This window comes from Pleurodeles waltl, chromosome 7, assembly GCF_031143425.1.
Source record: "Pleurodeles waltl isolate 20211129_DDA chromosome 7, aPleWal1.hap1.20221129, whole genome shotgun sequence".
Taxonomy (NCBI): Eukaryota; Metazoa; Chordata; class Amphibia; order Caudata; family Salamandridae; genus Pleurodeles; species Pleurodeles waltl.
The window spans coordinates 174,829,314-174,852,556 of NC_090446.1; the positions used below are offsets into that span (position 1 = coordinate 174,829,314).

The window sequence follows — 23,243 nt, forward strand, 5'->3', positions numbered from 1 at the left end:
ACACAGGAGCACTGGATAGCTTCTAGAATCTCTGCTCGCAATGACTCCTCCACGATGAGCCCAGCACCAGATCCCCTTGATGACCACCCTGGTGCATCTGTCGCTGTGTAGAAGGGATTAGCGTGGTATAGTGCTCCATTGTGTTCCCCTGTGGTGGCCCAGGCTGTTTATTCCTCCCCATATGAAGGCCGGCAGACCCCACTCCCAGGAAGTCACCATACCACCCATCCTCCACTCTGAGTTTAAGGCGGTTCCAGTCCTCATCAGATCTGCAAAAGTCCCTCAGACTCCTCACACATGCCAAGGGATACCACCCCAGGCCCCCAAATCTATGATCACTAAACAAGGATGCGCGCCGCAATACAAAAGCAGGGAGGGACACTGTCTATATATGGGCACCCCAGAAGTAGATCATAGTCCCAGAGGATAAAAGTAACAATGGCGGCCCCCCAAAGTCCAGCAGGAACACTCACCAGACATCCAGTAGTGAAACATAGGCCTCAATAGGCCCCGAATAAAGAGTAACAAAGGGAGTACTAGGTAGTACAGAGTCCCATCAAGGATAAATGCCCACACTGTGTGTCTCCTGGCAGGCTTTACCAGCACTCTGCATAGGTAGAAACCTCTGGCCCGACATCAGCCACCATGTTGTGCTCCTCCCTATAAAGGAAGCACGGCCCACTCCACATCAGATATTAGGGCCCGCTCACCAGCCAGACCATGAGGGCTCCGTAGAAAGTTCGGCTATTGAGGTGAGGGCGGGGGGTGATCACCCTGCAGCACAAGCTCTGGCAACACCACTTCTGAGGGGGCTGGACCTAATATAGAAGGAGAAACTGCTGTGCCGCATGTAGCAGGTAACAGCCGGGGGAAGTCTAATCCCAGTTGTGATCAACAACCCAGGCTGACCTCACTTCAAGAGGACAGCAGATGTAATGTCCCTGTGCGGCCGATGGGCCTCAGCAACAAGGCTGTCCGAGGCTGCGACACCCCCAGGAGGTGCAGCAAGTCCTCCGTCCACTGCTGAAAGAAACCTCACCTCCAGAGCAGTGCTGGCGGTCAGGGCACAGATCCAAGATAATGTGCCGGGAGCAGGAGACAGTCCTGCGGTCTCCAAGTTGTCGGGGATGAGACAATAGCAGGATTATGAGGAATTAGTTGAGGCAGCTGCAAAGCCACTCAGGAATGCGCCCTGTTGGCCATCATGCATGGCCACACTCATAAATGTCAATTTTTAAAGTTTTACAAAATATATTTTAAAGCTAATCACAAGTTGATATATTGATTTGATTTTTGTTTTATTTATCTGATTATTACTACTTTGCATTACTGTTTTATACTAGCTTGCTTTGCAGGAAATCAATATTTCACATACTTTTCATATTTCATATTTTTCTGTGGAATGTGTTTTTAATACTCTTATATTTTATACAATAAAAACTCTCAAACAAGTTAAAACTTGAAATATGATAGAGTTGACAGTGTACAATACTCTGTCCTATTACCCTGTCATCACAAGAGATGCTGAAGCATGGCACAGAAAGTGTTACTGAAGTTTGATACAGGAGAGTAGCACACCAGCTGTTGCAGGTCTTTGACCCAGGAGAGTAGCAGTTAGTAAAGAGCATTGATTGCGACATGCTAAGTGAATCCAAGGGTAAATTAATAGGAGTGAATAGCGTTCTATGAGTAAATGAAGGAGATTTATTTAGTGATATGCTTGTGGGTACCAGTAAAAGACAAGTATTGACATATGGTAAGTCTTGTACTTATTGCTTGAAAGTGCTTTGTTATTATTAGGGAAGTCTTTATGCATGGAGTCACTGTACTACCATGTCCTGAAAAGGCTGAGTGATTACACTTGTTTTTGTAGTGTGCTGAAGGGATGATTATAGATGTTTAATATAGAGTATTAGTACTGAGCATAAATATGAAGTGGTCCACAGAGTCATGAATATTGCACAATATGCTAGGAGCATAATTTCATCTGGAGTGATAACTCCAAACGGAATTGCATCACACAATTACAAATTTGTTGGGTCTATACCTGATAAGTTTGGGCCTGGAAACATAGAACCTGTTTTCATTGCGACATGGGCTAAAGACAGCAGCATGGCCTGCCCACCACATGACCCCTAAAGCAGCATGGAGGGAGCAGAAAATGCCCCCTAGCCAGGATTAAGCCTTCACTCACCCCCTTTCACCTTTGAGCAACCTGATTCGATTTGATATAAAAACTTTATTCAGCAAGTACAAAATAGCCATAAAAGTACATAGTAGTAAATACTTAAAACATACACTGCTATGGATAGAACTCTAGCCCTGTAAATATTCACCATAGGGTTTACGGGGCGATTCCCCAATTTACTAGCAAATCTAAATATAGCACAGTAATTCCTCCTCATCTTGTCATTACCTAAATCCATATGCAGTTCCCATAACCGATTACTTGCAAATAAAACACCCAAATAACTACAAGAACTAACATTAATAATCTGTGTATTTTGGATTAAAAAAACTCCTGCATTTCTTTACCTTTTGGCCACAGACCATGGTGAAAGTTTTAGATTTATTAATCACCATAACCTTTGATGTCATAAACTGATAAAAAACATTCATTCGTTTCTGGAGACCCACTGGGGTCCTAGAGATCAAGACAACATCATCTGCATATAATAACGCAGGGATGGGGTGCCCTGCCACATAAGTTGGATCCAACTGGACTCCCTGCAGGAATTTATTCACCCCGTTAATGAATAGGGAGAACAGTAACGGAGCAAGTACACATCCTTGGCGAATTCCTCTGCCTATCTTGAAAGGGGTAGTACATTCTCCTATTGGTCCAAAATGGACTTTGCATTTTAAATCTTTGTATAAACGGGCCAGGAAATTGATAATATACCTTGGGGCACCCATTTCTAGTAATGTAGGCCACAGAAGGGCATGCTCCACTAGGTCAAAGGTGCTACTAAGATCAGCACAGCAGAGACAAAGTGCCCTTACTTTGGCTTTTGTATATTTCTCTATAATTAGGTCAAGATTGACACATTGCTCATTAGTACCTAGTCCTTTCCTAAACCCAAACTGGGCAGGCGAAAGGATATTGTTGTCCAATACCCATTCATTGAGCCTTTCCAGTAGAACCCTACTTAAGACTTTCGAAGAGGAATCCAACAGTGATATTGGATGATCATTTTTAGGGTCTGCTTTATCTCCTTTCTTATATATAGGTACGATAATAGAGGTAGCCCAGCACGCCAGGATATCCCCTGTTATAAGTGTATTAAACAGCCTGGTCAGGATAGGGGCCAAAGATTGCTATTATATTAAAAAACTTCCCCGGTACACCATCCAGGCCTGGGGCCTTTCCCCAGCACTAGCTGAAATAACCGAGAGAACCTCTTCCAAAGTAATGTGTATATGATCGGGGGACTCCGGCTCCTGTTGTCCAACTAATTTTACAGCCACATCCTTTTGCTTAAAGACCACAGAGAAGTGATCCACCCATGCTATGTATGCTACGTTGTTACCTAATTCAGGCAATGCCCGATTAGAGAAAAAGGAGCATTTACTACTTCCCTGTACAATTTAAATTATTTATTCCCATAGCCAGGGTTAAATTGGACCATGCCTCTTCCCGTAGCTGTTTTTTCCTTCGTTCCAGGGTTTCCCTATATTCTACATGCAATGACCTAAAAACCACCGGATCTCTTGGTGATGTTTGAAGGGCGATTGTAAGATTCCCCATGGCATTAGTGCATGCAGGGTCAAACAACCCTCTATTCCTTTCAGTCTGCCTTGTCATTGGTTGGTGTGCTAAAAGACCCTCAGTATAAGAAATAATTTTACTAAAGAAACTAAGCAACTCTAATGGTTTAATTTTATCTTGTAAGCAATAGTTAATTTCAAACAGACACCCTCACACAATATTCTGCTGTAGGTCATCTGAGTTAATATCTTTTCATTTCAATCTCACCCGATTAGTCCTATGGACCTTAACCTGGTTTGGAATGGTAAAAAACAACAGCCTTTGAACCCGAGATTACAGTTGGAAGGATAATCGGGTCATTATGAGTCATCAAGTCATATTTAGATAGTGTTGAATTAAGAGCCTCACATAATCATTGTGACAGAAATGATCGTAGCCTTCCCCCTCGTTATTGGTAAGCCCACAGGTCCGGGATATAGGCAAGGAACATGAATGGTTATTAAAATCGCCATCCGCTAGTATAAGGAAGCTTGAATTAATATGGCTTAGAAATTTACATAGACACTTGTCCGAAGCATGGACTACTCTACACCGGGTTGGATCAAAAGCATTGTTATAATCATGATTTTGTACCGCATCGATCATACTCTTGCATTTTAACCACAACAGTTGAAAGTTTGGAGTCTCCCAAGAGGTCTTTTTGACCACTACTGGAAGTTTATTTGAAATAAGCACCTGAAGCCCACCCTTACCCCTCCCTGATTTGGAGGCATTAGCATGTAAAAAATCTGAGGTAAATCCTTGCATATGATTCAGGGAAACACACCATTTGTTTCTTGGATGCAAATCTAATCACAGTCATTAACAATATTACTCCTGTGACTTGATCTTATTACGTAGACCTTGTACATTCCATGTAGCAAAATTGTGGCGATCACTATTACATCTTATACGCTTATTACCCTCAGTTATTGTCTCCAGCGAGCTATTAATACTTAAGGGCTTATCTTTTAATGCTCCATCTGGGTTACTATTACAGACCACAGTACCCACCCCAGTTGAACCTTGAATCGTTGGAGAGGCGCTACTGCATCCAATAGAAATTGTTTTCCCATAATCATCACCATGGTCAGCCCTCCAATTTGGCTATTCACATGGCCCCTGTGGTTATGTCAATCATTCTCTGAGAGTGAACCCAGGGCCTGGTATCTATTACTTAAAGGTACTGGTAAGATATTGTGTGAATTATTGGGTGGCTCAGAACAAAGGTGTACTGAGGAATACCCTGATTGTAAGGGTTGCAAATGTTGATAGAAAGCACCCAATGGCACTACAGGGAGTGCAGAATTATTAGGCAAGTTGTATTTTTGAGGATTAATTTTATTATTGAACAACAACCATGTTCTCAATGAACCCAAAAAACTCATTAATATCAAAACTGAATATTTTTGGAAGTAGTTTTTAGTTTGTTTTTAGTTTTAGCTATGTTAGGGGGATATCTGTGTGTGCAGGTGACTATCACTGTGCATAATTATTAGGCAACTTAACAAAAAAAAATATATACCCATTTCAATTATTTATCATTACCAGTGAAACCAATATAACATCTCAACATTCACAAATATACATTTCTGACATTCAAAAACAAAACAAAAACAAATCAGAGACCAATATAGCCACCTTTCTTTGCAAGGACACTCAAAAGCCTGCCATCCATGGATTCTGTCAGTGTTTTGATCTGTTCACCATCAACATTGCGTGCAGCAGCAACCACAGCCTCCCAGACACTGTTCAGAGAGGTGTACTGTTTTCCCTCCTTGTAAATCTCACATTTGATGATGGACCACAGGTTCTCAATGGGGTTCAGATCAGGTGAACAAGGAGGCCATGTCATTAGATTTCCTTCTTTTATACCCTTTCTTGCCAGCCACGCTGTGGAGTACTTGGACGCGTGTGATGGAGCATTGTCCTGCATGAAAATCATGTTTTTCTTGAAGGATGCAGACTTCTTCCTGTACCACTGCTTGAAGAAGGTGTCTTCCAGGAACTGGCAGTAGGACTGGGAGTTGAGCTTGACTCCATCCTCAACCCGAAAAGGCCCCACAAGCTCATCTTTGATGATACCAGCCCAAACCAGTACTCCACCTCCACCTTGCTGGCGTCTGAGTCGGACTGGAGCTCTCTGCCCTTTACCAATCCAGCCACGGGCCCATCCATCTGGCCCATCAAGACTCACTCTCATTTCATCAGTCCATAAAACCTTAGAAAAATCAGTCTTGAGATATTTCTTGGCCCTGTCTTGACGTTTCAGCTTGTGTGTCTTGTTCAGTGGTGGTCATCTTTCAGCCTTTCTTACCTTGGCCATGTCTCTGAGTATTGCACACCTTGTGCTTTTGGGCACTCCAGTGATGTTGCAGCTCTGAAATATGGCCAAACTGGTGGCAAGTGGCATCGTGGCAGCTGCACGCTTGACTTTTCTCAGTTCATGGGCAGTTATTTTGCGCCCTGGTTTTTCCACACGCTTCTTGCGACCCTGTTGACTATTTTGAATGAAACGCTTGATTGTTCGATGATCACGCTTCAGAAGCTTTGCAATTTTAAGAGTGCTGCATCCCTCTGCAAGATATCTCACTATTTTTTACTTTTCTGAGCCTGTCAAGTCCTTCTTTTGACCCATTTTGCCAGAGGAAAGGAAGTTGCCTAATAATTATGCACACCTGATATAGGGTGTTGATGTCATTAGACCACACCCCTTCTCATTACAGAGATGCACATCACCTAATATGCTTAATTGGTAGTAGGCTTTCGAGCCTATACAGCTTGGAGTAAGACAACATGCATAAAGAGGATCATGTGGTCAAAATACTCATTTGCCTAATAATTCTGCACTCCCTGTAATAGCGGAGTATTACCACATAGTGAGCGTAGAGTAGCCCTAAATAAAATGGTGGAAATTTGATCATTACAGCACATATTTAATTCATCTTCTACAGAATTAATCCAAAAAGTTAATTATTTAATCTAAGTATTTGTGTTACTGATTAAAGAGGCAGCAAAAGATTAGACTGGTCGTTATGTAACCTGAGCAAGTTTAGCAATTTGTGGAATTCTCTTAGTAAGTTTTTGGTTTCAGGTCCTGTCTGAAATAGAGCTGGGTCTATGTATTACTGGTGATCGAAAGTGGGGATGCAGAACATTCAACAAGCATGCAACGATTATTGTACCTTGAGGGTATTTGCAGTGGTTGTATCCACAGGCGCTGTCGCAGCATTTCTTAACACCTTCGCATTGTTGGTCATTGTCACAAGGACTGTCACATACAAGCAAGGCTCCTTCTTGCAGCTCGGGGCAAAAGCCAGGCTTTTCTGTAACGGAAACTGAAACAAAGGGCAACGAGTCAGTCATCTTCATTTGAGTGACATGGCCTCATGCAACTCAGAATGCACAGCAAACAAGCCGAGGTGCCTGGAATTAATATCCGATTGTTTGCTTTGACTAACACAAAGAAACGATGAAACTGATGAAATGCATGGATAAGGTCATTAATTGGTTATAGCTTGGACGAAACCGTCAAAATCTAACTACCTGATGCTTCGAAACTATGACCGTGTAGATTTTGACTGTTTCGTCCACAGAGCTGATACCTTTTTTACTTTACCAATGTTATTCTGCCACAGCCCACCACGGATGGGACCGTTTCAAACAACCCATGTTAAGTAACAAAAGCAAAGTTCTTGCCCTCTCTCTTCTCCACCCACTGTGTACATCCTCGTACCTTTCCTCTTTAAAAAAACCACTCTTCCCCTCCTCCTACCAGTTCTCACAGCATCTTCACATTCACAACTCACAAAACTCACACACCTCTGGAGCTCCCCTCCGCAACAATATTCACTCTTGCATATTAGCTGACTCTAATCATCTCCTCAAAACGACCCCCTTTTGTGATGGCGACCGCCCGGTTTTCGTCTAGCTGTGCCGTGGCTCCTACAGACTAGTGGAATCGCCAAAATGTAACCAAGACCTCCAAGCCTCAAGCAAGAGAAAATGGAGCGTTAGACAGGTAACTTAAGGTAAGTGTCATGTGGGCGATGGATCTTATTTAAGCAGGTGGCCATCTCTTCCCAGAAACAGCATCTTCTGTGAATTAAAGGGGATGAAATGTGTCGGAAGTCTTAAACGGGGACTATGTCTGAGAGCTCATCAGCTGCCTGAACAGATCGGTACTCGGTACATTGTCTAAAGCAATGCTAAGGCTCAGCTCAGCCTGTGTATTTCTTTTATTGTTTGGTCTTCGGTTATTTAATTTATATTATTAAAAGAGCAGTGTGGAATTGTTTTTTTATCACTGCTTAAAGTGCTGTCAGAGCCTTTGTATTATGGCACATTAACACACATGTCAAATGTACTGCCATCTTGTACTTCGGTGCGCTACGTTACACATTTAACCTGACTGCTCTAGTAAGCCTAGCCTTGTTTTGAAACCGAGATTTTGCAGATTTAGTGATCAACTTTCTGTCCTACCGCACTGTATCTATGTTCCAAGATCGATGTCCTCGCATTCTTCTCACGAAAAGGGCTAGGCATTCGCTTATCAGCAGCCATTTTGAATTGCATGTAGTGCCTCGAGTTGTATCAAAGAAAGTCTGTATTGAAGTGCATTTTGAATTGTTTCCTTCAGTGGTTCACATGGTGAAACATTAGTCCCTCGAAATTGTGAATGTGTGCCTAGAATATTATTGCTGCTTACTATATTTTTGAATGAACCCTACATTTGACTTCAGTGGGCTTCTCAGAGTTTTTCTTCTGTGGCTCACTTCTTACAAGGCGATTACAGTAGCAAGTAGCGGGTGCTAGTATCTGGCCTGTCACAAAGTCTACCTCCTTCTACTTCTCTTCAGACCACGAAATATAACTCTTCTCCCACCTCACTCTGCTCCTTTTACTCATCTTCTCACCAAGAAGCGTAACTCTTCTTCCATCTCACTCGCCTTCACAACATCATATCTGCGTATCTCTTGTGTACTTCGTGTCTGTTTCTCCTCATAGACACCAGTTATTGTCTGTTCCTCTATTTGAGTGCTGTACCTTTCGTTCCCTCTTGTGATTTGTCTTGATAATTATGTGCATTTTGACACATACCCTAGTTCCTATGTTTTAAGACGACGTTTTCCACAATCTGTTTCTTGTTTGTTCACGTGTTGTTGGTGACTATAAGAGATGTCCTGCTTCTCATTTTTTGCGCCATGTACCTCGCTCTGAGTCATGATGATATAGGAGTGCTTTATGAAAATGAGAATACATATATGTAATCTCTCACTGCACAAATGCATTTGTGAATTAGCCCCTTTATTTTGATGTAATAGTCCACACAATGCCGGTGATTTATAACAGAAGTTATGAGTTTTGGACATAGTACTACATGAGTCCTCTTCTGCGTCCTCTTATATGCCTTTGTGAATCGGTTCCAAAACATTCAGCTCGCTTAGTATACGCGAGCAGAGGGACATTGCTTTCTATGTGTGACCCTCATTGGAATAGTCCATGAATATTTGTTTTTTTATCCCCTTTTCAATATTTAGGGCCCAATTCACAAAGGCATGTAATGAATATATAAAACAGTCCTTCTGGAGAACCGACTTTACGTACTTCAAAGTTATTGGAAAACTGGAAAACATAATTTCAGTTCTAAAGGCGAGTCTTTCAGTTTCACTCTAATAGGCCTTGGGGCCCAAACATGTAAATTACAACTCCTACGTTTCATATAACAAATGAGGAGACTAACACAACGTCAGATAAAATTACTCAGTCCAAGCGTTTAGACAGAAGAATCACCGAAGCACGGCCAATGCATCATTTACCATTTATGTGTGGATAAGGCCTCAGACTGGACTTTGTAATGGTTTCCAGTCTCTTATGTAAATTAGATGACGAGCTGGAAATGAGAGAAACTTCCGAGGAAGCAGCTGATAATAAAGAGCCACCGCTATAAACACAGAATTGGACCCAGTTTTCAGTCTGATGTAATGGACTATTACTGGCCAACTGGAGATGCACTGGAGATGCACACTGAGTGCATCGATGTTCATGTTTTAAGGGACTTTGAAATTGGGCCCTTGTCAATCTCCACATTTTAAAATATCCTAACAAGAAATTAATGGGAAACTCGAAACGTTTGAGTGATACCTGTATCGCAGGAAAGGCGAGTAGTTCCCAAAAGATAAGATTCACGTTCTCATATTTGCCAGAAAACGTGTTTTCTGCTGCTCATTTGCCTGCATTACACAGCCGGCAAATGAGACTGCACATGGGCTGACTAGAGAACAACATACTAAGTTAGTTGTGTGGTCGTAGTAACTCCACAATGAAATCAAATGCTCAAATGCTTCAAACATATTGAAGGAAAACCCATCAAAGGAAGCGCGAGGAAAATAACAGGAGTACCATCACGTGCTGATGTTCTCAAAGCTCATACTTGTGGTATGTTTTAATCAAGAATATATTTTGCTTTTCCAATGTTTACATACTATGCCAAAATAGAAATAGTTCAGTGTCGCTGGTGAACTGTTGTCTTTCGTGTGGGGAATTCTCTGCCTCAAATGGAAACTGCCCATGGTTCACGTTTCTATTGTGAATGCAGGGTCATGAGAGAGCGTAGCTTATATAATCTATATTAACATGAAATGTTTATGAATTAATGTGTGATAATGCCGAATAGAAACTGTAATAGTAAATTTTGCTTAAACGTGCACTTGAAAGCTGACCACGGGGAGTGGCCACCAATGTATACGTAGACTAATAATGATGACTAAAATGTTTATAAAATGTTATATTGAAAAAGTTCTATACTAATCATTAATCACTGTGTTATTGAATTTGTGTTGAAATCCTTGTAGGCCTTAAGTTAGCATGAGCCGAAGCTTAGCTGCTTGGCTCTCATATTAAAAGTATATTTCATATCTTGCAGTGTGCTGACTCGCAAGAGGACATGACCTCTTGTTTTCTTCAAATTAGAAGCAGAAATGTAACCATACTAGATCCGTTCTCATGCATTCTTCATTGCGTGTATAAATTATTAAAACAAAATGCAACAGTGTAGATTAATACAATGTACAAGGTCATTTAAACCGGTGAAGACAATGGAGCTACTGACCAAAAGATGTGCAAAGAATTACAGAAGAATGAAATCATACCGGACGTGCCACCTCTGAAGACATCAAACAGGAGAACCAATGAGAGACTTGTAAAATAATATGGGGTGAAAGATTAATGACCTAATGTATCTTCTGATAGGTGAAAGATAGTGGGGTATAACAAATGTCCAATAGAATATTAGGGGAATGTACAACGGAAAAGGGATGAAAACCCATGACACGGAGAGCCATTTAGAATTAGGTAGAGAATGCTATTGATTTTATCCAGAAACTTTGTCACTCTGTTTGGTGACTTATTGGTTTGTTTAAAACCATCCTTCTCCTTAGATTTGCCCATTTTACACTTTACCTCCTTATGAGGGAAGTGCCCCCTTTTGCCCCGGAGCTGAGTTCTGACTGATGGCGATTTGACTGATGTCCTGAAGACGAAGACTGAATCTGTGCGCTGACCTAAACTTTGGAGGGTAACTATGACAATGCATTTCTGATTTGTCTGTTTGCTTTTCCTTTCTAGGTACCAACTGCCTACTTTTGACAGGGACCATAGTTAGATGTTTTCCAAATTGGTGTTCTAAATTGTTTTGCATGAAGACCAACATACCAATGCTAATTAGTGGTTAGGACAGGTGTACACTAAATTTACGCAAATAGACAAACAACCGAATCTATGCTTTGTTGAACTAATGCGTTATTGACACTGTTAAATTGATCTATGTTTACACCGTGTTATGTCTCGATGTTTGTGATTCTCGCCTTAATGAAATCTTATCAAAGTTGCAATATCGTGAATATGCTATTATGTTTCTTGGTTTTGAGATTAACGCATCTACTTTTAGAATTGTAACCAATAGGGAATAAAACTCATAAAATTCTGGTAAACTGGTGTGGTTATTCATGACTGCAAGGTCATGGTAGTAGCTTTGAATTGATTAATGACTTCGACTAAAGTGAAATGTATTGTGATAAATATTGATGACATTATAGACGTATTGATTGACATACTGATTAGTTATCTCGTCCTAAGGTGTCTCTCAACTGGGTCAAAAGATTCATTGGCCTGAAACGAGTCCTGATGTGTAATAAATTATCATAAAGGCACGCGTTAACAGTTCTGGTAGCAGAGCGACGGTTTGGCCCTTTGGGGCCCTAGGACGGAGAATTATTGTTTAGATTGTTTTTCTGAGATAATGCAAATTGGAGATATGATGTGTTTCTAAATTCATCATGACTTTCGCTGGATCTCAGAGCCTGCCTAAGTGAGTTTCCGGATGTTCTCAGCGTTTTAGCATGTGTGGGGTAGGATTTGCCCTACTCAGCTTATGCATTTTGCAGGTGATTTGTGAAGTTTGTGTGTATTTAGGCCAGGTAAATGTTGTTTTAGTAGGAGTGGGCGTACTCCGCAGTATGAGAGTAGGGAAGTCGACGTACTTCATATGAGTGTGGCGATTTGTGCTCAAAATTATCCACATGGTTGGTTGTTAATGTACGGACCCGTCGCGGTCTAAGACTCTGGAGTATATCGACAAGTGTAGGAGACACTTGGGTTTATGTTGTAATTTGTGCAGTTTAATTAGGTCAATCGGGCGTGGTTGACAAGTCGGGTTTGAGTCAATTGTGTGAGTGAAAACCTTCGATGGAGATTTGGCAAGTTCTAAAGTGCACTAGAGCAAACCATTGACAAGTAGAGAGTAGGATTTGCGGGTCGAATTCTGCTTGCGTATGCGGGGACTGAGAAGGAGAGAGTAGCGGCCGAGGCTTCAAATGAAATCTCTGTAAAGTTCTGAAGCGAATGTGTACCCTTCCTGTAGCAAACCGGCAAATTTAAGTTGCTTTTGTTAAAGGGGCTTGCAGTAATTTTGCATTAGTTTGGTATGAATCTAGTGAAGGGCGGACAAGCCGCAAGACTTTGTCGGCTGCAGAGTGTGTGAGTGTGACGTCAGTGGTGCCGCGCTGAGATAGGTCAGTTGCCGAGAAGGGTCGCGCACGGATTGGCTGCCGACCGTGAGAGGCAATAGGTAGAAAAAGGTGGGTGAAGCGTGTCCTGGGAACTAAAGTCACTTTCTGATTAAATACAACGAAAGGAAAGACGTAAAGATGAATTTTATCAAAGCTTTTAAGAGCGCTCTAAAAGGAGACGCATACATTATGGCGAGTGAAGGAGAGCCTACACCGCCTGAGGGTACTCCAGCTTATATAGTCATGGAGGAAAAAGGTGTTGCGCCTTGCTTATGGATGATACAGTGGCACAAATTGACGGAAAAGGAGAGATGTTTGGTGTTTCCAGAACACAGAATGTTCAATACGAGAGTTCTAGAGAATTTGAGGTGGATGTTAAGTGTACAGAAGCCACCTCCGAGGCCAGCTAAGTATGAGGCTTTAGCAATTTGGGATTTAATGGCTACTAAACAGAGACAAGAAAAATTCCAAAGGAGAATAAAAAGGGCAGAGAAGTCTTTAGCTGAAGCTAGATGGGATAATGAGAGCAAAATGTGGAGACGGGGAATAGTTGACGGACTTAAATTGTTCCCAGCAATAGCAGAGAGAGACGAGAGCAGGGGAAGAAAGCCACCTGTAAGACAGACAAGGACTCTAGTAAGCCTAAAGAGACTAAGAGATCTTGGATAAAAGAAGATGATTCAGACAAGGAAGAGTTCCTAAATCGGATATTGCATGATCGCCCGCCACCTTATGCGGTAAGCGACAACGTCCCGAGCACTAGTGCGGGTTTTGGGAATCAGCGCAGGAGAAGGGAGTTACTGATACAGTACAGACTAGTGATACGACTTTGACACAAAATGGTGTCAGTGTACCCTCTGCATCAGACATGCAGATACAGTTGCAACCTCCGCAGCAGATACAGAGAATCTATCCAGATGTCCCAGTACTAGAGACTACTACAAATCTGATAGTGCCGCCAGACCCGATATATACAAAATCGAGGTTAGTACAGCTTGAGCCAACTCCACAATTGCTGCCCCAGCGGCAGCAACAGTTGATACCAGGATACCATTAATATCTGCCCCAGCTTCAGAGAATCAAACTTTTGGAGTTGCTGCTCCACGAGGTTTGGGACCTGGTCAGACACCAGCTGCCATATCATTGCCAATTACTGTTGGTCCGCCAGTGCCATTGTATGCACAAGGTAAACCTGGTATGTGTGATCAGGGAGTAATGACCCAGGATGCAATAAGAAGAGAGTCCATAGGAACTCCCCAGTTAGTGGCTCCGGGAGAGCAAGAGGTCGAAAGACCGAGGCCTTTGCTAGACCTTAGCCCGGTTGAAGCACCGTTGGAGGCAATGAGACAGGCTGGGCTAGGTGTGCTAACCCCACAGACAATAAGTACAAATGCTTCACATTCGCCAATGATGCATGCAAGGAATATTTCATTGCAAGGTTTTACGGTGCAACAAGTGAATGAGTGGTTAGAAAAAACTTATGCTCCAAAAGCCGCAGCAACTGTAGAGAAGTTAGAAAGGTCTGACAAAGATGAATACCTGAATTTTGTGAGACTGGGTGTGGAAACTGCTGAACTAGTGGAAGGAACAATGGGGGTGAACAGATTAGAGTCATGGAAAGAAACAACTCAATTACTAAATAATCCCATGAAATAACACACAGGATAGAGGAGGACGTGTGACAGTGAATTAATGGTAAAAATCAAAATGTTCTCACCTGTATGTCACTGGAAATACTGCTGTATGACTGACTCCCTGTTGTCGTTGTCTTCTTCCTCAGCTTCCTCCTCATCACTGTCCACAGGCTCCACAGCTGCCACAACACCGTCATCTGGACCATCCTCCTGCAGAAAAGGCACCTGGCGACGCAAAGCTAGATTGTGAAGCATTGAGCAGGCAATGATGATCTGGCACACCTTCACCTGTCATATGGAGGCACCTGAACCTGGCCTTCAGGAGGCCGAAGGTGCGTTCGATCACCCTCCTAGTCCGCCCATGTGCCTCATTGTAGTGTTCCTCTACCCTGGTCCTGGGATTCCTCACTGGGGTCAATAGCCAGGACAGGTTGGGGTAACCAGAGTCCCCTAATAGCCACACACGGTGCCTCTGGAGTTGACCCATCATATCAGGGATGCTGCTATTCCGCAGGATGTAGGCGTCATGCACTGAGCCAGGGAATATAGCATTAACCTGGGAGATGTACTGGTCTGCCAAACAGACCATCTGTACATTCATCGAATGATAACTCTTCCGGTTCCTGTACACCTGTTCACTCCTGTGGGGGGGGACCAGAGCTACATGGGCTATGATGTTGGGGATATGTCCAAGGGCATAGAAGTCAGCTTTAACTGTAGCCAAATCTTCCACCTCAGGGAAAATAATGTATCTCCTTACGTGTTTCAGCAGGACAGCCAACACTCTGGACAAGACGTTGGAAAACATAGGCTGGGACATCCCTGATGCCATGGCCACTGTTGTCTGAAAAGACCCATTTGCAAGGAAATGGAGCACTGATAGCAGCTGCACGTCAGGGGGGAGTCCAGTGGGATGGCGGATTGGTGACATCAGGTCTGGCTCCAAGTGGGTACATAGTTCCTGGATTGTGGCACGGTCAAACCTGTAGGTGACGATTACATGTCGCTCTTCCATTGTCAACAGGTCCACCAGCAGTCGGTACACCGGAGGATTCCGCCATCTTCTCAAATGTCCCAAATGACGGCACCTACGAAGGACAACAGCGACGATAAAGTCAAATTCTTTCCAGGTATGTACCCACAGTTACACAGAAGACTACACCAAACACAAAACCCTTCCTGTATGTGTGTTGAGTGTAGGCCTAGCTATGTGTGACGCAGAAGTAAATGAAACCATGTGGGCCCCTGAAATGGCAGCTGCCTGACCTCTAAACTGGGACAATGGGATTGTGGGGTAACTGCGCTGGCATTGCACACCGTCGCGGTAGGCTGTCGTAGACCGCGGCGCAATGCTGCATTGGTTAACATTGGACCCTATGGGTCCCAGGAGCCAATGAACAGGTGCGCCGGCGGTGATGATACGCACCGCCGCGGGCGTCACCGCCGTGGACGTCACCGCCATTTTCTATCAGTTCAATCATTAGATACCTGATCTTCGACAGGAGAGGACCTACACTGCAAGTGCTGCTGTGACCTCGGTCTGGAAGAGACAATGGCTGCTGCGTCTGGGGAAAGGGCCCCTGCCTTCACTGCTCAGGAGTTGGAGAAACTGGTAAACAGGGTCCTCCCCTAGTACACGCTACTCTACGGTCCTCCAGACCAACAGGTTAGTACACAGGGAGCACGTTGTATGGGCTAAGCCTGAGTGGAGAGGGCTGGTTGTAAGAGGGAAGGGGTCAGAGTTCAGGGAACATTAATGCATGTGAATGAATGGGCCACATAGCTTGAGTAGGGAGGGGGGCCACTCACATCGACGGTGCAGTTGGTAATGACTTTTCGTCTTCCCTTGTGCATTTCATGTAGGTCAGCGCCCACCAGAAGAGGGACATTTGGCGTGCCATCGCCAAGGACGTCCGGACCCTGGGGGCCCACCAGAGACGGGGCACCCACTACCGTAAAAGATGGGAGGACATTCGCCGCTGCAGCAAGAAGACGGCGGAGGCTCAGCTGGGATGGCCTCCCAACGTGGGAGGGGTGCCCGTCGCACCATGACCCCCCTGATGTTCCGGATCCTGGCGGTGGCCTACCCTGAGTTGGATGGGCGCTTGAGGGCATCACAGCAGACACAAGGGGGTGAGTACACTCTCATTCAGCTGACTTTGCGCGCAGTGGAGGTGTCTGCGTGGGGGAGGAGGCCTGTGGGTGTACCTAGGCCAGGCAGAAATACGTAGACTAGGCCCCTCTGTAATGCAGCCCATGTGGCACTGTACACCACTGCAGTAGAGTGCAAAGTACAGATATAGATGCCCCTGTGGCATCCATGTGTGCAGATGTCCACCATAGCCATGTAGGCCAGATCCCAGGAATTGCATCTGCAGAGGCCAGGAGCACGGCGTAATGCAGGGGGCTGCTGTATCTGTATTGTCCGCCAACGGTAGCGGTATGCCATGCACTCAACCTGTTCTTCTTCTGTCTTCCCTCCCCTTTTTGTGGTCTCCCTGTTCTTGTGTGCATCAGCATCATCAGGCGGAGGTACAGTGGCACCGGAGCACGAGGGAGCTGCTTCCCACATGGCCATGGAGGGCCACACCATGGACTCAGAATACACCAGTGGAACGGAGGGCGAGGGAAGCTTCACGTCGGCCACCGGATCACCAAGCAGCGACACGGACTCGTCCGCCGATGTGAGCTTCCTTGTGGTGGCGGCACCATCTGTGCGCCCCACTTCTACAGGTACAGCCGCCACCCCCCCTACCAGCACCGCCCTCCCAGCAGCTCCTCAGCGTTCGCCCCGTGCCCTCTCACCCAGGAGGGTGGGCATCACCTTCGCCCCAGGCACCTCAGGCCCTGCCCCAGTCACCCCTGCTGCCCTCAGTGAGGAGGCCATTGACCTCCTCAGGTCACTCACTGTTGGGCAGTCTACCATTGTGAATGCCATCCAGGGTGTAGAAAGAGAGTTGCAACACGGTAATGCATTCCTGGAGGGCATTCATTCTGGTCAGGCTGCCCTTCAGCGAACCCTGCAATCTCTGGCCTCAGCACTGATGGCAGCCATTGTCCCTGTGTCTAGCCTCCCCCTCCAACCTCCTCCACCCAGACCCAATCCCCTGTACCCCAGCCCATCCCAAGCACACCTACAGACCAGCATGCACACACCTCAACACACAAAAGTAGCTCAGGCAAACATAGGCACCACACAACCCACAGGCACTCACGCAAGCATCACCCACATGCAGACACAGGAACATCCACTGCCTCCACTGTGTCCCCCTCCTCCTCTTCTCCCTCCTCCCTCCTCCCTCCCAGTCTCGTCTACACTCTCACCTGCATGCACTACTTCTACAGGCACCAGGACTCGCAACAGTACACCCAGCACCACTTCCCGCTCACCTGCATTCACCACCTCCACTCCCATTTACACGTCCCCTGTGTCCTCTCCCAGTGTGTCTGTGACACCCCCTCCCAAAGTACACAAACGCGAGCACCCACACACCCAACATCCATCCACCTCACGACAGCCTCCAGTACCTGCACCTGCACCCAAAACACCTAAAGTGACACCTCCTACAACCACCTCCTCTTCCTCCACTCCCAGGCCCCCTCCAACTACCCATCCCAGTGTTCGTCAGAAACTGTCCCTCTGTAAAGTTGACCTTTTTGCCCCCCCTCCAATTCATCAGTCCTGACATAGCGCCTCAGCCAAAAAGCCTCCAATACCAGTGGTGCCTGTTCAAGGTGTGGGGAGTGCACCGGCCACCAGGGCAGGCAGTATGACCCGGAGCCAAGGCACTGGCAGTCCACACCCTGTAAAGGCTCTGAAATTGGAAAGTGGCCGAAGGGACCCTGTGAAGACTCCTGGAGGGAAAACAACTTACAGGGGTCCCAAGGGGATTGCAGAGTCAGCTGTGACTCCTCCAAAGGTGGGGAAGGGCCAGAGGAAGTCTGCACAGCCTGTTGTGAGTATCACGGCGGAGAAGGGCGGCATCCTTCCCGGCGGTCGAGAAGCCACCGCCAGCACCGTCGTCTCTGGTCCGGAGACCAGTGCCAGAGTCAGTGCCCAGGAGGGCCCAAGTATCATCACTGGTCAGGAGACCACCGCCACCGCCAGAGTCAGTGCCCAGGAGGGCCCAAGTATCGTCACTGGTCAGGAGATCACCGCCACCGCCGGAGTCATAGCCCAGGAGGGCCCAAGTATCGTCACTGGTCAGGAGACAACCGCCACCGCCGGAGTCATAGCCCAGGAGGGCCCAAGTATCGTCACTGGTCAGGAGACCACCACCGGAGTCATAGCCCAGGAGGGCCCAAGTATCGTCACTGGTCAGGAGACCACCGCCACCGCCAGAGTCATAGCCCAGGAGGGCCCAAGTATCGTCACTGGTCAGGAGACCACCGCCAGAGTCAGTGCCCAGGAGGGCCCCGGCTGCCACAGCCCCGCTGGGCTATGAGGGAACGTCATGCCACACACCAATGCCCAGTCCAGGGAACGTCATGCCACACACCAATGCCCAGTCCAGGGAACGTCATGCCACAAACCAATGCCGTTCCAGAACCACCATGGCAAAGCACCGCTGAACAGTCCAGAGACCGCGATGGCAAAGCACCGCTGAACAGTCCAGAGACCCCCTTGGCAAAGCACCGCTGAACAGGGCATGCACCGCTGAACAGTCCAGAGACCGCCATGGCAAAGCACCGCTGAAAAGGGCATGCACCGCTGAACAGTCCAGAGTCCGCCATGGCAAAGCACCTCTGAACAGGGCATGCACCGCTGAACAGTCCAGAGTCCGCCATGGCAAAGCACCGCTGAACAGTCCAGAGACCGCCATGGCAAAGCACCGCTGAACAGTCCAGAGACCGCCATGGCAAAGCACAGCTGAACAGTCCAGAGACCGCCATGGCAAAGCACCGATGAACAGTCCAGAGACCGCCATGGCAAAGCACCGCTGAACAGTCCTGAACCGCCATGGGAAAGCACCGCTGAACAGGGCATGCACCGGGGAAGAATGAAAAGATCACCACATCAAGCATCGTTATCCCATGTGCAGCTGGGACAGTGACAGGACAGGAACTTTCACGGGGAGACTAATCCAGTCTGGGCACCAGTCCCCCTCCAGAGCCAGTGGCGGCTGTCATCTACTTGCGAATTTGTGGCTTTGCACTCCCCAGGATGGTCCAGTGGCCAACCCACCCAGTGTATAGACTTGAGAGACTGTGGCTTTGCACTCCCCAGGATGGTCCAGTGGCCAACCCACCCAGTGTATAGACTTGAGAGACTGTGGCTTTGCACTCCCCAGGATGGTCCAGTGGGCAATCCACCCACTGTAGAGATTTGAGAGACTGTGGCTTTGCACTCCCCAGGATGGTACAGTGGGCAACCCACCCACTGTAGAGACTTGAGAGACTGTGGCTTTGCACTCCCCGGGATACATCAATGGGCATGGAGCCCCGTCGTGGATCTGGCTTTGCAATCATCCGGCTGAGGTGCCCCCCCTTCCCTTCCCCCTGAGGTGCCTGTAGTATTTCCATCTGATGCCCCGGCAGTGTTCTCTCCGATTGTGGACAGGTATCTTTTGTGGGCCTCGCCCATGCATTTTTGGACTACTGGTACACGGACATTGATATGTGCATATCTGTACTACTTCTCGTAATATATATATTTCTGACTGATTTTATGATATATCTGTATATTTTTGAAACATGTGTATTGATACATTACAATGTTTTAACTGATTTTGTTTTGTCTTTGCATTCTTCCGGGGGGATTGTGGGTTGTTACTGTGGTTTTTGTACATGCATTGGTGTGTGTGTCGTAATATGCGAGGGTGGGGGTGGGGGTGTTGCGTGTGTGTCCCCCTAACTTTTGCCTCCCCCTCCCCTATGTCGTAGGTGCAGTACTCACCGTTGTCTTCGGCCGCGCCGGCGTTGGCCTTCGTAGATGAGTAGGAATACAAGGGCCGGTAGAATGTGTAATTCGGGCTCCAGGGAGTTCTCGTTCCTCGTGGGATGTGTTGAGGTGAGCGTTTTCCCATTGCAGTCACTGTTTCCACTGTGTTTTTATCCACAGTGAATCCGCCCCGGAAAAGGTGGCGGATTGGTAGGTTGTAATAGTGTGGGCGGTACATTGTCTTCCGCCTGTCTGTTGGCGGTGTCCGCCGCGCTGGTTGTCTGTACCGCCGTGGCGGGCGGTGTGTTAAAGTGGCTGTCTTTGTTGGCGGTTTCCGCCAGGGTCATAATTCCCTTTTTTTGTCCGCCGGCCTGTTTGCGGTATTGCCGCACCTTTAACACCGTCCGCCAGGGTTGTAATGACCCCCTTTGTGCCAATGGGAAATGGCTATGCAGATCAAGTCGCAAGGTTTTGCGCATTGAACTGTATATCCTTCAAGGACCAGTGGGAATTATTACCGCAAACTGAAAATGAAACATGCTTGAACTTTGCATTAAGGGTAGTTGATACACTAGATGAGCTAAAATCACTACAGGGTCGTGCTAACATAGAGGAAAAACGCTCCTGGCAGAGAATGCAATGTGTACAGAGAGCTGACGACTTATGGGTCTCAGAGGAGGGGAAACTGGTTTTACCCAACAGTCTTTTGTCACAATTTGCAAGGCTCTATCATGGACAGGCACATCTTGGGAGAGATGCAATGATCAAGTCATTCAAGATTGACTGGTTTAGCCCGAAATTTAGACAAGCTGCAGAGGTTACCCGTCACCGCTGCATCATCTGTCAACAGATGAATGCCGGAAAAGGGACTGTGGTAACTTTGAGCCACATAGGGAGAGCTGGCAGTTCATTTAGTAGGATGCAAATGGATTTCATTGAGATGCCTATTTGTGGAGAATTGAGGTACGCGTTGGTGATTGTGTGTGTTTTCAGCCATTGGATTGAAGCTTACCCCACACGTAAAAATGACAGTCTCACAGTTGCAAAACTGTTGCTTAGAGAACTAATACCCAGGTTCGGTTTTCCGGTCTCTTTAGAATCAGATAGGGGCAGACATTTCGACAATGAGGTGATTAAGCTCTTGTGTGCTGCATTAGACATTGAACAGAAGCTGCATTGTAGCTACCGCCCTGAAGCCTCAGGACTAGTAGAACAGATGAATGGTACCTTGAAGTCGAGAATAGCAAAAATGTGCGCAGCCACCAATATGAAATGGCCAGATGCATTACCTTTAGTGCTGATGTCAATGAGAAACACACCTGATAAGAAAACAGGACTGTCACCCCATGAGATTCTCATGGGTAGAGCTAGGAGGCTGCCCGCAGTACCCGCAAATGCTCTTGTGAATATCACGGATGATATGGTGTTGGACTACTGCAAAGGTTTGGCTGATGTGGTTCGCTCTTTTTCCCACGAGGTGGAAGCCAACACATTGCCACCGATCAGTGATCCAGGTCACACCCTGCAAACCGGTGAATGGGTGGTTGTCAAGAAGCATGTGAGAAAGTCGTGTTTGGAACCGCGCTGGAAGGGGCCGTATCAACTTATACTGACAACAACCACTGCTGTGAAATGTGCAGGCGTTCCAAACTGGATAGATGTCAGTCACACAAAGAAGGTAACATGTCCGACTGATGAGGAACTTGAAGTTTCTAACTCAGCAGTTCCAGAGAAGGAAGTCTCAGGGCCAGAAAATAGCCAAGGGGGAACTGAGACTGCAGGAGAGCCCACTGAGAACAGCCTAGTCCCTCAAACAGTAAATGAGTTCGAGAGAGGTGACAATGTGCCTATCTCAGTGGAGGCAGCAGGAGAACTAAATCTAGGAGAGGTTCTGCCAGAAGTAGATGGATACGGGTTAGAGCTTGAACCTGTTACAGACCCAGAAGAAGAAGAAGAAGAAGGAGGGGAAATATTAGAGAGAGGCCAAAGCATACCGGCATCCCCCTGAACCAGTTGCAGGTCCGTCAAGAGAAAACACCATAGCACAAGAGGAGGGTGCTGTTCAATGTCCTGAAAAGACAAGCATGAAGAAGACGCATAAAGGTGATAACTGGCCAGAGAAACAGGCTGCGAAAGAAAAGGTCGTACCAGGTGAAACAATAGCAGAAGAAACTGACACATCCCGGGTGGAGGATCTAAGTGAAGGAGAATTGCAAGGTGAACGCAGGTTGAAAAGAAAAAGAACGGCAAATAGAAGGTACGCAGGTCCTGAATGGGCATATGCAACGACATCTGAATGGCAACAAGAATTCTTAGCGTTCTGTTTTGATCGAGAAGTTCCAGGCCAATACTATGGTACCTGAAATCAATCAGAGAAAGAGACTGTGTTCAAAACTGAAATTGAAAAGGAAAATTGAGAGCTGAAAAGCTGAGAAAGAGACTTATAAACTACCGGATGTGACACTAATAACCTGAATTGACTTTGAAAACCCGATTTTGACAAGCTGCTAACCTGATTTGACAAAAGGGTCCTGAGTGAGTGAAACGCTGTAAATACACACAGAGAGAGAGAGAGACTTTACACTCACATTTGGGACAGCTTAGGCACACCGCAACAATCTGACTTGCTTATTAACACCTGTAGAGAAAAGCTTCTTAGATCACACTGATGATAGACGCAAAGCTTTAAAAGAGCGACTAGAAAAAGGGTTAGAGAAACGCACATATGCAAATGATTATGCTTACACTGCAATAAAGCCACAAGGCAAACTAGTTATAGATGCATTACATGTAGGAAGGCTTTGTATATATAGGCCGAAATCTGAACATGACACTTTATTTGTGGGAACGAGTGAATGCAGGCATGTGTTTTTGTTTCAGAGTAAATTGACATTCATGTTAAATGTACAGGA

The 23,243-nt window shown here is 46.1% G+C and overlaps 1 protein-coding gene across 1 annotated transcript in view; it reads right to left on the bottom strand.

Annotated features, from left to right (window-relative positions):
* Positions 1–23,243, bottom strand: part of LOC138247217 (veswaprin-c-like) — a 124,635-nt gene that overhangs the window by 55,870 nt on the left and 45,522 nt on the right. Inside the window, exon 2 of the mRNA XM_069201950.1 lies at positions 6,934–7,086. Within this exon, the coding sequence (XP_069058051.1) occupies positions 6,934–7,086 (153 nt within the window). The remainder of the gene's footprint in view (positions 1–6,933; positions 7,087–23,243) is intronic.